Source organism: Physella acuta, unplaced genomic scaffold, assembly GCF_028476545.2.
Source record: "Physella acuta isolate Inbredline_101_S28 unplaced genomic scaffold, ASM2847654v3 ptg000794l, whole genome shotgun sequence".
Lineage (NCBI taxonomy): Eukaryota > Metazoa > Mollusca > Gastropoda > Physidae > Physella > Physella acuta.
The window spans coordinates 380,033-395,196 of NW_026732312.1; the positions used below are offsets into that span (position 1 = coordinate 380,033).

General features: G+C 32.5%; 2 protein-coding genes across 5 annotated transcripts; one reads left to right on the top strand and one right to left on the bottom strand.

Annotated features, from left to right (window-relative positions):
* Window positions 1-2,562: 2,562 nt before the first annotated feature.
* On the bottom strand, window positions 2,563-8,365 carry LOC131951006 (BTB/POZ domain-containing protein KCTD7). Of its 4 annotated transcripts, XM_059313251.1 has the most exons (4): window positions 6,163-6,223; window positions 4,568-4,589; window positions 4,023-4,204; window positions 2,563-3,898 (listed from the first exon to the last, which is right to left on the bottom strand). In XM_059313251.1, exons 3-4 carry the CDS (start codon window positions 4,197-4,199, stop codon window positions 3,197-3,199), a joined length of 879 nt encoding a protein of 292 aa, XP_059169234.1. In that variant the 5' UTR covers window positions 4,200-4,204; window positions 4,568-4,589; window positions 6,163-6,223; the 3' UTR covers window positions 2,563-3,196. The 4 variants fall into 4 exon arrangements, with proteins under 4 accessions (XP_059169234.1, XP_059169232.1, XP_059169233.1 ...); XM_059313249.1 differs by lacking the exons at window positions 4,568-4,589; window positions 6,163-6,223 and adding an exon at window positions 8,285-8,365; XM_059313250.1 differs by lacking the exons at window positions 4,568-4,589; window positions 6,163-6,223 and adding an exon at window positions 8,181-8,232.
* Window positions 8,366-9,913: 1,548 nt separating this feature from the next.
* Window positions 9,914-13,229, top strand: LOC131951027 (uncharacterized). Its single transcript, XM_059313285.1, has 4 exons — window positions 9,914-10,630; window positions 10,962-11,110; window positions 11,288-11,412; window positions 11,598-13,229. Exons 1-4 carry the CDS (start codon window positions 9,940-9,942, stop codon window positions 11,794-11,796), a joined length of 1,164 nt encoding a protein of 387 aa, XP_059169268.1. The 5' UTR covers window positions 9,914-9,939; the 3' UTR covers window positions 11,797-13,229.
* Window positions 13,230-15,164: the final 1,935 nt, after the last annotated feature.

Here is a 15,164-nt window from a genome sequence, read left to right on the forward strand (position 1 = left end):
ATATATATATATATATATATATATATATATATATATATATAAGCGGGGGGGGGGGGGGCGCCAAATTGAAAGTTCGCCCCGGGCGCCGGGAAGGGTCGCTACGCCTCTGGTATACTATAGAGCAGGGGTCTCCAAACTTTTCAGCCCGAGGGCCGCATTAACTATAAATTATCAATTCGGGGGCCAGAGCTTCTTCCGTGCATCTCTTTGGGGTGGCGGAGTCCCCCGCTACCCCTCCCAAAATAAATAAATAAAATGTATGTAGAAATATATATACACATTTAAAATGCTCCCCCCCCCCCCCTCCCCAGGAGAAAAATTCTGAAAGAAACACTGTCGGGGGCCGACAACACACTCGAGGTCCAAGTTTGTTCTCCTTGGGCTAACACAAAAACCCACCCGCCATTTTTTGAACTTGTCTCTAAGGAGGTCATTTGCTTGCAATTCAATGACCTCCATTTGCAGTTCATCTGGGCAACTGGTTACATTGGCTTCAATTGGGGTTTGAAACAGTCTCACTTCTTCTGCCTTTGAATTCTAGCTAGAAAGCGGCTACTGAAACTGCAGCTGGAGGTCTTTGATGATCTCGCATGTAAATTATGTGGGGAACACAGCTGTTGCTTCGCCCATGAAGACCTTGCACAGCTGAAAGTGCGTCAAGTTGTTGCCCTGTACTTGTTCCAAAAACATGGAACAACTGTCCAGCGACTCGTCCATTGCAATTGAAAAATTGCGAAACTTGTCACAATGTTTTCATCAATGTCAGCAAAACGGAGGGCAATGGTATTTGCGCCCAAAGCTAACATATTCAAATTGTTTTACATTTTCTGGGCAAAGTTCCTCATCCACCTCTAACAAACATTTTTTTCCGCGAACAAAAAGATCTCCGCAGGCCGGAAGAGAGGACCTCGAGGGCCGCATCCGGCCGGCGGGCCGTAGTTTGGAGACCCCTGCTATAGAGTATAGTCTCAGACAATATTATTGTGTTACTAAGCAATATATTAACTATATTACTTTTATTAGGGAAAGACACATTTGTTGTGCGTATTGGAAATGAAAAAAAAAAAGAATTGATTAAAGAAACTTAAAAGAATTCCAGGCCTTTTGTTGATATTTTGTGTTTAATTGTGTACGCTCTGCTAGATAAAAGAAAAATTGCAATGGAGATGTTGGTGGCAGGTAGGCTACTAGGGTGAAGTGTGACGTCACTTTGAGGAGGCTAACTTTTCAAGGCAATGTGTGTAGGGAAGGGGTGGTGGTAAAAATTGTGAAAAGTTTGAAGTAATTTGTGGCCGATGTCTGGAGAAAATTAATCAATATACTAAAACATTGAATCACAACACTGATTTAAAAAAAAAATTAGTACCAAAAGGGGAGCTAACAAGATTAAATAAATACTTGTGATTATGTGATCGTGTCAACAGGCTTTCGGTCATGGATGGCTGATTTCTTGCATGACAGTTGACAATGGACACATTTTTTTTATTATTGGGTACGCTGGACACATAACCGTATTTTAAAAAAAATAAAAGTCAACTATTACATAATGATATGTTTTTATTTTCCCACGTTTTCTTTAACTTGCTTTCTCTGTTTGTGTGTTTGTCTTTCCAATCAAATCTTGCGATCGAAATTTCTGGCACTTCCCAGTTAGCTAGCGCGCTGAAATTTTCAGGGAAGCTTTCTTTTGGATGACCATTGAATATTCAATTGTTATTATTACTAAATTGATCAATGGAAACATTTTATTGAGCATTTTAGACCGCTATATAATCTATATATATAATTCTCCTCTGCTAGCCATTACAAAAAAAACCAGCGACGCGTACCTCGCGCGCAGTGAAGCGAACGATCACATGTCGCCACAGGCTTAGGGGCAGAGAATTTAGCTTGAACCGAGTTTAAACTTACAGGAGGTAGGCCAGTTTGGGGGAGACGATATGGTCGAGTGGTTGGGCACACGATTGCTATCCCACTCGACACGGGTTCAAATCTATGTGTTCTAGTCAGTAACGTATTCAAACAACGTGTTTTTTACGAGTTGTCTTTTTACGAGTTGTCTTTTTACGAGTTGTCTTCGTTTACCCAAAAAAAGTGAAAAGATAAAATCGATAGCAAGATTTTAATGCAAACAAACAGACAAAGACTAAAAAGTAGAAAATAATAATCATTAAAAAAGTTTTAAAAAACCCACGTTTTCTGATTGAACTAAAAAGTAGAAAATAAACGCTATACATCACAATAATGCAAGCGATCACTCTACTATAAGCGATGAAAAACGTGGGGCGCCGAAGTAAAAGTTATATTACTATTGATTAGATAATACTATTGACTTTTATTAGGGAGCTTGTAGAGAGTCAACAGTTTTAGAAACTGTAAGAAAATCACGGCGCCCCACGTTTTTGATCGCTTATAGTAGAGTGATCGCTTGCATTATTGTGATGTATAGCGTTTATTTTCTACTTTTTAGTTCAATCAGAAAACGTGGGTTTTTTAAAACTTTTTTAATGATTATTATTTTTTCCTAATAGTAATAAATATTTTTAAAATCTAACTATCACAGACATTTTATTTCAACTTGAAGTGACTTGGTACTTTTATTTTGAAAACATTTAAATAAATCACACAGTCAGTGAAACAGCGATTGTAATTGTACACACCAAATATAATATCCACTTTTTAATTGAAACTACTCACAATTTCATAGATATGGCTAGAAACATGAATATCGGGGTGGCTGAAATTTACATTGGTGCCCTTTTGTATAATGAAAAACACTAACATTAACAAAGATCATAAAATGAGATCACAGGCAAAATTAATTTTCATAGGTACAGAAGTAAAAAGATCATACAAGTAATAATAATGGTAACACATTTCCTTTTCATGCAACCAAAACAACATAAATGGTTCAATACTTCATCAATTAAATAATTTAAAGGAAACTGGTTGGAAAGTGAAACAGTCATCAAAATTGAAACTATTACGGAGTATTACTTACAATCTAAATGAAATACTATTGCTTTTCTAATCCCACTGTAAAATTATTTGGTTTTTAAAATGCTTAGCTGGTTATAAAATCTACAAGGCATGGCTTAAAACTTCTTAAAACTTGATATTGATATTATTGATTGTTGATGATCATGTCTATAAATACTTAAAATAGTAACAATCACAACAACCAAATTCACCTGTGTCAATCAAAGATAATGGACACTTTAAAAATAAATTTGTGACAGCTTTGGCCAAAATATTTACATTTTTTCTTTCCTTCATGAGGCCTCAAGTTGTAGCCTTCTTCTATCAAGTCGTTCTCCAGACATCGGATTAAAGTGTCCTCATCAGCAGGTGCTTCCCATGGCCCAACAGTCACATGAGCTGTTTCTACTATGCATCCATGTTTTTGATTTAATGCAGAGAATTTAGACTTGAGTTCTTTACGAAATGCATAAATATATACATCACCCATGCGAGCAATGGAGGCACGGCTCATGGCTGCTTTAATTACTTGTTCTTTTACAATTTCATACTCTGGAAACTGTGCTCTTTGTGCCTGTTTCACTGCAAGGGATGCAATCTCGGGTTTAAGTTGCAGCTTCTCAACCAAGTCATGCAATCCATAATAATTAGCATCTCGAAATATTAGGTATGTCATTTTATCATTAGGTGGCAATGTCCCATAGCGGAGGTATTCTAAGATATACTCAAACACAATACCGTTGCTGTCCAGGAAAAAATTTCCATCTTTATCTTTATCTATTTTATGACGCCCGCTAAACATGGCAGCGAGCATAGAATCAGGAAATTTGAGTAGTGTTGAAAGTCTGGTCATGTAGAGATGTCCACCAACATTAAGAGGAATTATTGGGGGAAATAAAGACTGTGGTGATAGTTCTGGCTGAAGAAAGATACAGAAAATAAACATGTTAAAAAAATTAGCAAATGCACATCTCAAACATTATAACAGATGTTTATAATTGATATTAACATTCATTATCATGTATTCTGACACAACAATTTACCCCATTTTCTTTTGTTTTGAAGAGTATGCCATCATGGCTTTGTTTTGTCCAGTCTCCTAATATATAGTGCTGATTCTGGAATGCTTGTAGTCTAGGTGTTGGTATTGGTCGAACTGTAATAATTTCTTCCATTTGGTCAGACTCTTCATCATTACTGTTACTCTGGTTATCTTCCATGGTTACTATTAATTAGAGAAAATGCAAGTCAAACATCTCCTATATAGTCAATATAGATCATAAATATGTTTTCTATTTAAATTCCAGGTAATCTATCGTTTTAAGTGTGTAAAATCGGCCGAGACTTGTAATGTGAGAAAAACTTGCCTCATTGTTAAGCTTTAATTAACTTTATATTTAATAGAAGTATATTGTAATAAATTTGTGTCAAATATAATAGATAACTGAATAATAAACCAAAATCAATATCTAAATATATCAATATAGACCAGAAATTAACTTAAAAAAGCAGTGTTTGCGAGCAAGATTTGCTATATAAACAGCGGCCATTAGAGTGGTTTCTACTGAATCTCAAACTATAATTTTACCAAAAAAACTTGAACAAGATGGCTGCAGAGGCGTATCCAGGTTTTCGTTGTAGGGGGAGCGAAAAGAGCAAAAAAAGGCGCCGAATTTTTAGCACGTTCTATATACGTGTATTATATATATATATATATATATATATATATATATATATATATATATATATATACATACATATATATAATTACTAGCTGTATGTCATTACTTCGCTATGATGTAAAATAAATTGAAAGTAGCACTCTGAAGAAATAAGAAAAAAAACACAATGTAGGCCGACAAAACAAAAATTGTATCAATCTAAACAAAACAAAATATATATACACACACTACAACTAAAAACAATGAACGTAACACAATCTGTTTTGTAATTCTTGTAAAAACAAATTCATAATAGTTCCTGGGAAATTATTTAAGACAAGTGAAATAGGTGAAATAATCACTCTCTTAATATAAATATGTATATATCTACACATTTAATTATAAATGTCAAAATGAATAAATAATTACTTTAGAATATAATGAAATTGTTTAACACTATTCATGTTTACAAAATGTTTTTGTCTATAATCAGAATTTAATATATCGTCATCATAAATGCTAAAGTAATACAGCATAATGAAAGTTTTTAAAATCTGAGTTGGTATAAAACCACGCTTTTCGATACAATAGAAAAACATTCGGAATAACAGCCTACATTTAACTAAATATCGGTCTTATAGTTCAGATCATATATTTATTTAACTACTGTTTCGTTGTGTTCTTTGAAGATTATTATATAACATAGTGATAGTGATGGGTTGGATCACTGTATTGATCAAACACCTTTTTACTGGTAATTGCAAAAACAATATTCACAGAGTTTTACGTTTAAAAAGCTAATTTTCTGGCGGCATGTTACATTGGTACATCATTACGCGTTTTTCTACATGTACTTAACAGATCAGTTCGGGGTGGGTTGGGGGTGGGGGTTGGTTCAACTTCATTCACCACTGTCGGTTCACTTTAGGTCAATTATCCAACCCAGTGTATACCTAGGTGTGACATTAATGTCGCTCTACACAATTGTGGTGGTGAGGTGTGGGGGGTTACCAACTCAGAGTGAACATAGCGTCAGTTTTTAGATGACTGTTCTAAACATACATATATATTACACAATTATATATTAAACAAATATATATTACAGAAATAGATTTAAATAAGTAGCAGTGGTATTATGACAATATTTTTTTTACAGAAGGGTCCATGGGGGAGGGGGGCTTTTAACTGTTTCAAATAATTTGTAATCGTAATCAATATCGCCCAAACTGTAAGAATACTACTACTTCATCGTGATAACGTTGTTGAACTTGTCAAAATTTCCCCACCACTAAGCAGTTTGCTCATAAGTAAATTTAAATAGAGGTGCCACATTAGTTATATTTGTTTCTGTATTGTAATTTTTTCAAAAATTAATCACACTATTCAAACTGTATATATAAAGTATATATAAAGTAATTACGTGTGAAGTTTTATGTATAACATTTTCTAATTCAATTATTCGTAAGCACATACATTATACAGTTGCCCTAAACTTAACACCCCTCTTGCCAAGTGGTACTACCGTAGAGGTTTTTTAAACATTGCAATGCATCGTAATGGTTATTTTTAGAATGGCAAACTGATGCAGCTGTTAATACGTGTTGTAAACGTAGAAACTACTAGACTAGTACAATAATGCTTAATTGCTGCATGAAAAGAAATCTTGTGATTTACATAGATGTGCCGACCAAAAATATTTTTTTAACGAATATCATTGTTTAAATCTTTGCGTTTAAAAAGTTTCCAAAAAGGCGCCACTTTGATGAAAATGGCCAGAGGGGGAGCGGCCGCTCCCCCTGCCCCCCCCCCTGCGTACGCTACTGGATGGCTGCTAATGTAAATGAGCATAGTTGCATCTGATGAAAACATCACTAATCTATTTATTACTGAAATGTTTTAATCCAATTCTTTAAAAACAGGTACATTAATGGAACTTTAAAACATTTTTGTACTTTCAAAAGGTAAAATCTTCCTAAATTGTGAAATAATTACTAAAATTTAATGTCACCTTTTTTTCACATTAGGGGTCGTCCATAAATGACGTCACACTCGTAGGGAGGAGGGGGGGGGGGGTTAGTAATTTTGTGACGGTGTGTGACGAGGGAGAGGGGGGTTCAGATGGTGTGACGTCACTTTTTTGCATTATAAAAAAGCAAAGTTAGAAAATTAGTTTTAGTAGTTATTTTGCGTTTTAGAAAACGGTTTTAATAAATTGTAATAGGAATTGATCAAAATACTCTATGTTGACAGAATTCTGACAATATTTTGGAAAAATATCGATGTTTTAAGAAAAATTCAACAGCAATTTTGAGGGGGGTTGTAGGCTGAGGTGTGACGTCAATTTTAATTAGGGGGGGGGGGGTCTGGCTTTTTGTGACGACGTGTGACGGAGGGGGGAGGTAAAAATTGTCACAAAAAAAACGTGACGTCATTTATGGATGACCCCTTACTAGTCTCTGCCATTTTACGTACCTAAAACGATAGATTACCAAATTCCATTTAGTTTTCTTTCAGTGGGGGGGGGGGGGGGGGCGTCCCCCCTGCCTGGAAGAAACTGAGACTGAGAGCAAGTACTATATTCTAGATCTAGAATCTAGTACTGTACTACTAGATCTACTAACTACTAGATCTAGTAACTAGATTTAAAATTTAAGTAGATTAGAGTTACTTACTATCTAGTTACTAGGTCTAGACTCTAGTGGTTTAGAGTTTAGAGAATAGCCTACTAGATCTAGATCTAGATCCTAGCTAGATCTAGATTCTAGACTAAGAAATGGCAATCTAGATTCTAGCTAGATTCTAATCAATCATTCCTTATCATTAATTTAATAATTTGATTAATCATAATCATTAGCTTTTACTAGGGCTAGGGCCTTATCAATTCTAATCTGACTTAGGTATATTTAAATTTTGGTAATCTATCGTTTTAGGTACGTAAAATCGCCCGCGACTAGATCTAGTAATGTGAAAAACAGGTGACTCATTAAATTTTAATAATTATTTAACATTTTGAGGAGGATTTGTGTTTTGAAAAATACAAAAATGTTTCCTTGTTTCATTTATGTACCTGTTTTTAAACAATTGAATTAAAACTTTTCAGTAATAAATGAACACCAGCGATGTTTCCAACAGATGCAACCATGCTCATTTACTATAGCAGCCATCTTGTTAAAGTTTTATTTTTATAGACTTATAGCGCGAGATTCAGGCGGAAGTCACTCTATTTTACAAATGGCTGCTGTTTATATAGAATATATAGCAAATCTTGCTTGCAGACACTGCTGTTTAAAGTTAATTTCTGGCCTATATAATTGCTATATTTTAATTATTTAGCCATTGATTTAGGTTTATTATTCATTTATCTATAATATTTGACACAAACATATCACAATATACTTCTATTACAGCCTTGACAATGAGGTAACGTTTTCGTACATTAATACTGCCGCGGGCGATTTTACGTACCCAAAACGATAGATTACCTTAATTTAAATAATTTTATATAGTCTACATATTTTTTATTATAGATGAAGATATTACACTAGAATGAGTAGATTGACTAGATACTTGTACATTAAAATTAAATTGCTTGTGACAATCCAATTAATGATTTACTTTTAACAACTACGTTTGCTTTAGCTTACAAGATTTGTTATTAAAAACAATACAATGTATATTGTATAACAGAGGCCATCGCAAGAGTGGATTCCCTTTAAAATTGTCTCGTCTACAGAAGCACTTTTTAAAGAAAAAATAAAGCGGGAGTAGCCTCCCCTAGCCTTAACTTTCTTGTACAATTTTATTATTTAAAAGGCTACCATGGGGAGATGGCACTTTTAAACTTTTAACTATTAGTAACATCGGCTTATAGCAGGGCTGTATTTTTTTTGTAAATCCAGACTACGCGAATGAAATGATGCTGTGTTTAACCTTCGACCTATGACTTAGCTATAAAAATGTTTTTATTAATTCATTTAATAGGCCTACTTATTTTTTTAGTAGAAAAAGAGAATTGCCCAACAAAACGAACGAGAGCGGAAAATTAGTAAAAAAAATAAGGGAAACATTGATTATTAAAAAAAAAAATAAACATCTAATTAATTCATACTTTATGGCACAGGTCAGGTAGAAGGGCAAACCCCAAAAGAAAAGCAGGCTAAATCGTAGTCAACGGTTTTGACACCGCAGGCCTATCTATATATAATATAATTCTCTTCTGGGATCTATATATATGATTCTCTTCTGGGAGACGCTAGAAAACAAGCTGTAAACGCGCTCCCTACCACCCCCACCCCTACATGGTCTGGTGAGCTGTGGTTCACTCTAAATGTTTACAAACAGAGCCAGGTTTAGTGACGACTATTAGGGGCAGATAATTTAGTTTGAAACGATTTTAAACGTAGCGGGGGGGGGGGGGGGGGGGGGTAACAAAGTGGAGTTTACTTTAATACAGTACCATTTTCGGATATCGGAGGTTACTAGAGAGTAATCAAACTGTAAGATTTTATAATTATACATGCAATTTCGTCTGCCTAATTGAAACGGAACTCGTGTTATCGGGTTTCCACGGAAACATAGTAAATTGCGTCCACCCATAATTTAAACGGTATTAACGTTACAGGCTTTTAACAAACCGAAAGTGGAATAAGTACCACTTCCGTTTACTGGAAATCGCTCAAGCTTCAGGAGGTTGAAAAACGTCAAAATTTGTCAAAATCTCAATTTAGATTTTTGGCACGATTACAATATATTTTTTATATTATGTATACGATAAAGTAGGGATCTATAATTATAAAACGGTGAAAACTCAAAATATCTGTTAGTTATTCTGCACGAATACCAATACTGCCTCTATACTCTGTATACTAGAAAGTAAAAATAATTATTAAAAAAAAAATAACATCGTGTGCGATATTAAATGGTATTAGTTACTAAAACAGATGTAAACTCTAGTTATTGATTGTGAAATTTAATAATTTTTTGGTATGCTTTTTAAAAGATTGGACATAGATCTAGCTAGATTCTAGATCTAGATCTATTTGATTTTTTACATTTTATTCTAGAATCTACGTCCACTCGCCACTGAAGAAAATATGACTTTAATTAAAGCTTAAAATAAGATTGCATTATTAAACATATTATAATTATATCAAAGCAGTTCAAATAACATATACAATGATTATTGTATATTTAAGATAATAATTAATGATGGTTATCAGTAGACGTAGTTATTATTGATGAAACTGTACTTCAAGTTTGTTTGCGGTATCGGGTATTTGGAAGAACCAGATCGAACGCAATGGAGTCAACAAACACAACACCTCCGTCCGATCCATCTTTAGATTCTTCAAGCAGTATTATGAAAATAGACTCTTTGCCAAATCTAAGAATTTTATGCAAGCGACCTACCAGCTCTACCACCAACCCGCTAGTAATAAACACAGCTGCTGTTTACAGATCGTCCAAACCGGATAAAATTATATCTGCCCATTTGGACGAATTTCGAAAACTAGGCATCAAATGCATTATTGATTTTAGATCTAAAGATGAGTATTTTAGTTCAGAAGGACACCGTCTTTTAGACAAAGAATATTCTCTTTTTAAAGTTTGCCTTCCCAAGGAAAATTACAAACCCGGTCAATCTATCCAGGCGAAAGAAATACCGATTCCAGATGATTTAATTGTGAAATCAGAACCATCAACTAAAGATGTAAAAGATAGTATTTCTGAAACCACTCCAGAAGGAACCAAAAACTTGAAACAGCATTACTTGATTGACTTTTTTTCAATGAAATACATATTATCAGTTTTTAATAGATTGCCATGGCACCTTTGGTGTGTTGGAATTCTTTATTATCTTTATGATTTTATAACCCGAAACAAGTTTAAGAATTTCACAAAATTCTTTGTCTCAAATGCTGTCAACAGATTTGGTATTTACGGCCAGTACAAAGATATTGTAAATTTCAGCCAGCCAGCAATATGTTCAGGTTAGTTTTGTTCATGGAATAATTGAATATTATTTATTAGGCTAATTAAAATGTCAAAGTAACTTTAGTAACTAAATCAGTCTTTAGATGTTTTGGGAATTCTGTTCCTTGGCTTATAAAACCTCTAAGCCTTATTACTAACTAGATTAGATGATAAGGTCTATTTACGATTATTTAATGGAGCTGCCTACAATATAGGACTGCATATTTAACTGAATAATTTTATTCATAATTATAGCCTAATTACATAAGCCCCTAAGAGGCTATGAATATGGAATATCAAAGTAGTTATATTAGGCCTAATTGTTATATTTTTTAAAATCTCATCTAGCACTTAAACTTATTGCGGATCCTGAAAACCATCCGGTTTTGATTAACTGTGCCTATGGAAAAGATAGAACAGGAATTGTGTCGGCTCTAATTTTGACTTGTTTGGGCTTATCCAAGGAAGAAGTTGCTGAAGAATATGCTTTATCATCTGTAAATATCTTTTTCATTTACTAACTTAGGTAATGTGAGTTGTGTGATTATTTTACTATACAAAAGAGCATTTAAGTATTTATAATGTATGTTCCCTATCAGAACCTAACAGCACTAGCATTTTAAGAAAAAAAAATATTTTAACTTATTGAATATTGTAAATGAATGTTTTTTTAGGATGGACTAGAACCAATCAAGCATCTTCTATATAAAGATTTAGTTGAGAAATACAACTTCAAAGAGGAGTTCTGCAGAGCTGAAACTGAGACAATGATAGCACTTCTCACTTATATTGAGAGAGAGTTAGTATAACTATTCTATTTTGTTAAGACAACTGTTATATTACTTTCTTTTGTAAATAAAATGCAGTTTTTGCTCTTATCAGTGAAAATTCTTATCCTCAATTAAGCATTTAATTTTTAATTGTTTCTTGTCACTGATTAAAATAGTTGTTTTGATACCATTCATGTTTTGGTGTCTTTTACAGGTACTCATCCATTGAGAATTATATGTTACATATTGGTTTTGGTCTTGAGGAGCAAAAAGTATTAAAGGAGCAGTTAGAGCCTAAGTATACACGTTCATCAATGCAAGACAAGTCACAAGAAACAATGAGTAATATCAATCAATCTAGCAATTTTTTGGAGGGAACTGTTAAGCAAAGATCTGTAAAATCTACACATTAATGTATGCTGTTATTTTCTAATCTGTCAAGAAAAGTACTACTATTGTTAAGAAAGAAAGATATTTGTAAAAATATATTTGATGTTGTTACAAGTTGTAGGTCAATACCCACTAGTCATTGTAAAGATTTTTTTTTATTGCATCAGTATAAGCTTATGGTTCTGGGTTTTCTTTTAGCCTGAAGTTAAACATTGGTACAATTGGCCATCATTGATCTATACTTTGCTTGCTATTGTGCACCTCTTCAGTCAACTCACTGTTTTAAAATTTTTTTTCTTTGACCAGACTACCATAACTTTTGTAACTCACACTCACATATGCCTACGGGTTACAAAAATATATGTTCTTGTTGTCTTATTCTACACAGATAAGATTATTTTTGAGTTTTACAAATATCACAGTCATTTTTTTTTATTTTATCAATTTTTTGTAGAATTCATATTATGTAGTATTTTACATATATCCTTTTAAAGAATGCTCTTGAATTTTCAATATACTGGTAAGTGATATTCTATTCAAAATGCAATCAAAACTAAAATTATGTTTACAAAACCTTTTTCTCTTCATGTATATTCTGATTAAATTATTTATTTAAATTGATGATAAACCTACTTTATGAAATTTACTACAATCTACTTCTACACTGAAAAAAAAAAGAAGTAAAATGTTGGTCACAATAAAATAAGTTTTTTTTTTTCAAAGTATTTTAGAGAAGTAGATGAAAAACTAAGAAAAGCTATTTTTTTTCTAGAAATAATAGCTATGATAGTTGTGTTACTTTAATTTCTTGTATAATATGATGAATTTTCTAGTTATATTAAAAAACTGAATTGACACTTTAAAAATATGAGGTTTTTTATCAAATTTTGTTTGAATATTGTTTAATCATGAAAGATCTCACTTGTTAAAAATAATTTTATAATTAGTTGAACACACAAATTATAAAAACATAACCCTAAATTTAACCCATTACGTAACCTCTCTCTAAGCTTAACACAATGGCCAGCTTTATATTTATAGACAAGAACTATCTTTTGTTTCAGTGTGATTCTAAATTTTATTAAATTTTATTATACCTTAAACCCTAACCCAAACATTGCAAGATAAGTGTAAATAATAAAAAATAGTTCACAATTACATTAAATATTTGTTATTTACATTTTTTTAAAGTGTCAAAATATGAGCACTTATACCCATATCAATGTTGTAAAAGGATTGTATGTTAATGTTTCTGGTGGGAGTTAGCCAGATAAAATTTGGTTGTAAGTTTTAGTTTAATTTAAAGGAATTTTTTTTGTAACCACCTTTCTTTTTAATACACAATTGTAATATTTTTATATTAAAAACCAGTTTAACATAGTTTGGAACTGTTTTGTTAATGTAACATTAACAATTTTAAAATTAATAAAATGTTACAATCAACCTGATGTAGTTTGTCTTAATCTAATTTTTTTAAACTCACATACCGATCATAAGCACTGATTATATAATTCATATTTAAATAACAAGTTTTCTTTTAGAAATTGTACTTATTCTCTTCTTGTTGGAAGGCTGAAATGCTACAACTTTGCAATAAACAAACAATGTATATCTTTAATCAATCTAGAGAAATTTTACGTTGTTGAATAAAACTAAAACTAAACAAAAATGTTTACCAGAAATATTAAAAAGCAGGCACAAAAATTTGTTTCATTAGTTTTATTAAATGGTCATCAAATAAATTATACATTTTTTTTTACCAACAATCTACCTGAAAATAATAACATAGAGGTATGTTGTTATAGTGTTATATAATAAAACTTAATGAAAATAAAAATTACAAAATTCTGCAATTCTTATATACCTAAGACAATACAGATTTATTTATTAATTGAAAATGCCAGATCTGTATGGTTGATGTTAACTATGATAGACAGCTAGATTCTACCACCTTGTACATTTCATTTAATGTAAATATTTTTTAAGTCTTACAATATCTTGAAAGTGTACAGTGAAAGATAGGTCATATAAAAATGGAGGTGAAGCAATTCAAAGAGCTGTATATCACCTGGCAGAAAACTATACGTGTGTATACATGTTCCATGATGTGCCAGTGACAGCCAACTGACCAGGACAAAAAAAAAAACCTTGTCTAGTCACATGACCTGGTCAAACTATAAATTGTCTAACATGACCAGGACAAAATATACCTTTTGTAGTCACATGACCAAGTCAAAATATACCTTGTCTAGTCACATGACCTGGTCTAAGTGCACCTTGTATAGTCATAACTAAAATTTTAAAAGATTAATATTTTTATTTAGATAAGTGAAATATTTGAGTAAAAAATTATTAAATACAATTATAAATATGGTATATGTGAGACAGCTAGTTAAACCTACATTAATAGTTATGTTTACAAAAATTTAAGTTTATGAATACGTATTGCCACAATGCCTACTTTTAAAAAAGTTTTTTCAATTTCTTTTGAAAGCAAAACACAGAAAAACATGGGAGATAATGAAAAATTTGTCATAAAGGGATACAATCCATTTATTATACTTTGAGAGAGAGAGCAAGAAATATGATAATTAAAATGCACATTTCTATAAAAACAATAATTTAATATGCATTAAATTACAGAAAAAAATCAATGCAGAAAAAAATCATTGTCTCGAAGTATTTGAGCAAATATATAAAACACCAGTCGTCACTGATAAATAGTCAATTTAAATGGTATATACAGTAAAAAAAGGGGCCATTCATAAATTTCAATAACGTCAACAATGTCATCTTTAGTTGAAGGGTGAGGGGCAGGTACACATAGCTATAAGTGGACTCCTTAACTATCACGCGGTCCTGCCATCGTGGAACGCATAGACAAACGCAAAAATAGATAGGTTCAATACATACAAACAAGCATGCTCTAAAAAATGCAATTTAACCAATGCTAAACCAAAAAGTACCTGATTTCGTAAAGTGCCAGATTTCGGGAAGTCGAGACCCAATAGCTTTCAGTATATTACTAATATTACATCGCATACTATAATATGACACACGGTGACAGAGGCGTAGCTAGGGGAGGGCGGGGAGGGCGGCCGCCCCGGGCGCCGACCCTAAGGGGGCGCCAAAAGGGGTAGAAACAAATATTTACAAGCTCATTTTAAGCTGCAGTTTTTAATTATAAACAGTCAAAGTAAAGAAATTTAACGGCTGAGAGCCTTTTCATACTGATTTAACTGTTTTCTACCTTGATTGAGTAACTGTTAAAGGTATATCCTTAAGAAACAGTGACCGGAAAACTGCTTTTTCGAAGCCTAAAATCGGAAAAATTAAGGAATAAATAACCCTTATCACTCAGAAAAGAACCCATGGAACTAAAGCGATTGTG

Coding starts and splice junctions, on each gene's coding strand:
- LOC131951006 (XM_059313249.1), bottom strand. CDS start 4,199: ATGGAAGATAACCAGAGTAACAGTAATGATGAAGAGTCTGACCAAATG. Junction 3,899..4,022: donor TCAAAACAAAAGAAAATGGG/GTAAATTGTTGT, acceptor ATCTTTCTTCAG/CCAGAACTATCACCACAGTC.
- LOC131951027 (XM_059313285.1), top strand. CDS start 9,940: ATGGAGTCAACAAACACAACACCTCCGTCCGATCCATCTTTAGATTCT. Junction 11,111..11,287: donor AAGAATATGCTTTATCATCT/GTAAATATCTTT, acceptor ATGTTTTTTTAG/GATGGACTAGAACCAATCAA. Junction 11,413..11,597: donor CTCACTTATATTGAGAGAGA/GTTAGTATAACT, acceptor TGTCTTTTACAG/GTACTCATCCATTGAGAATT.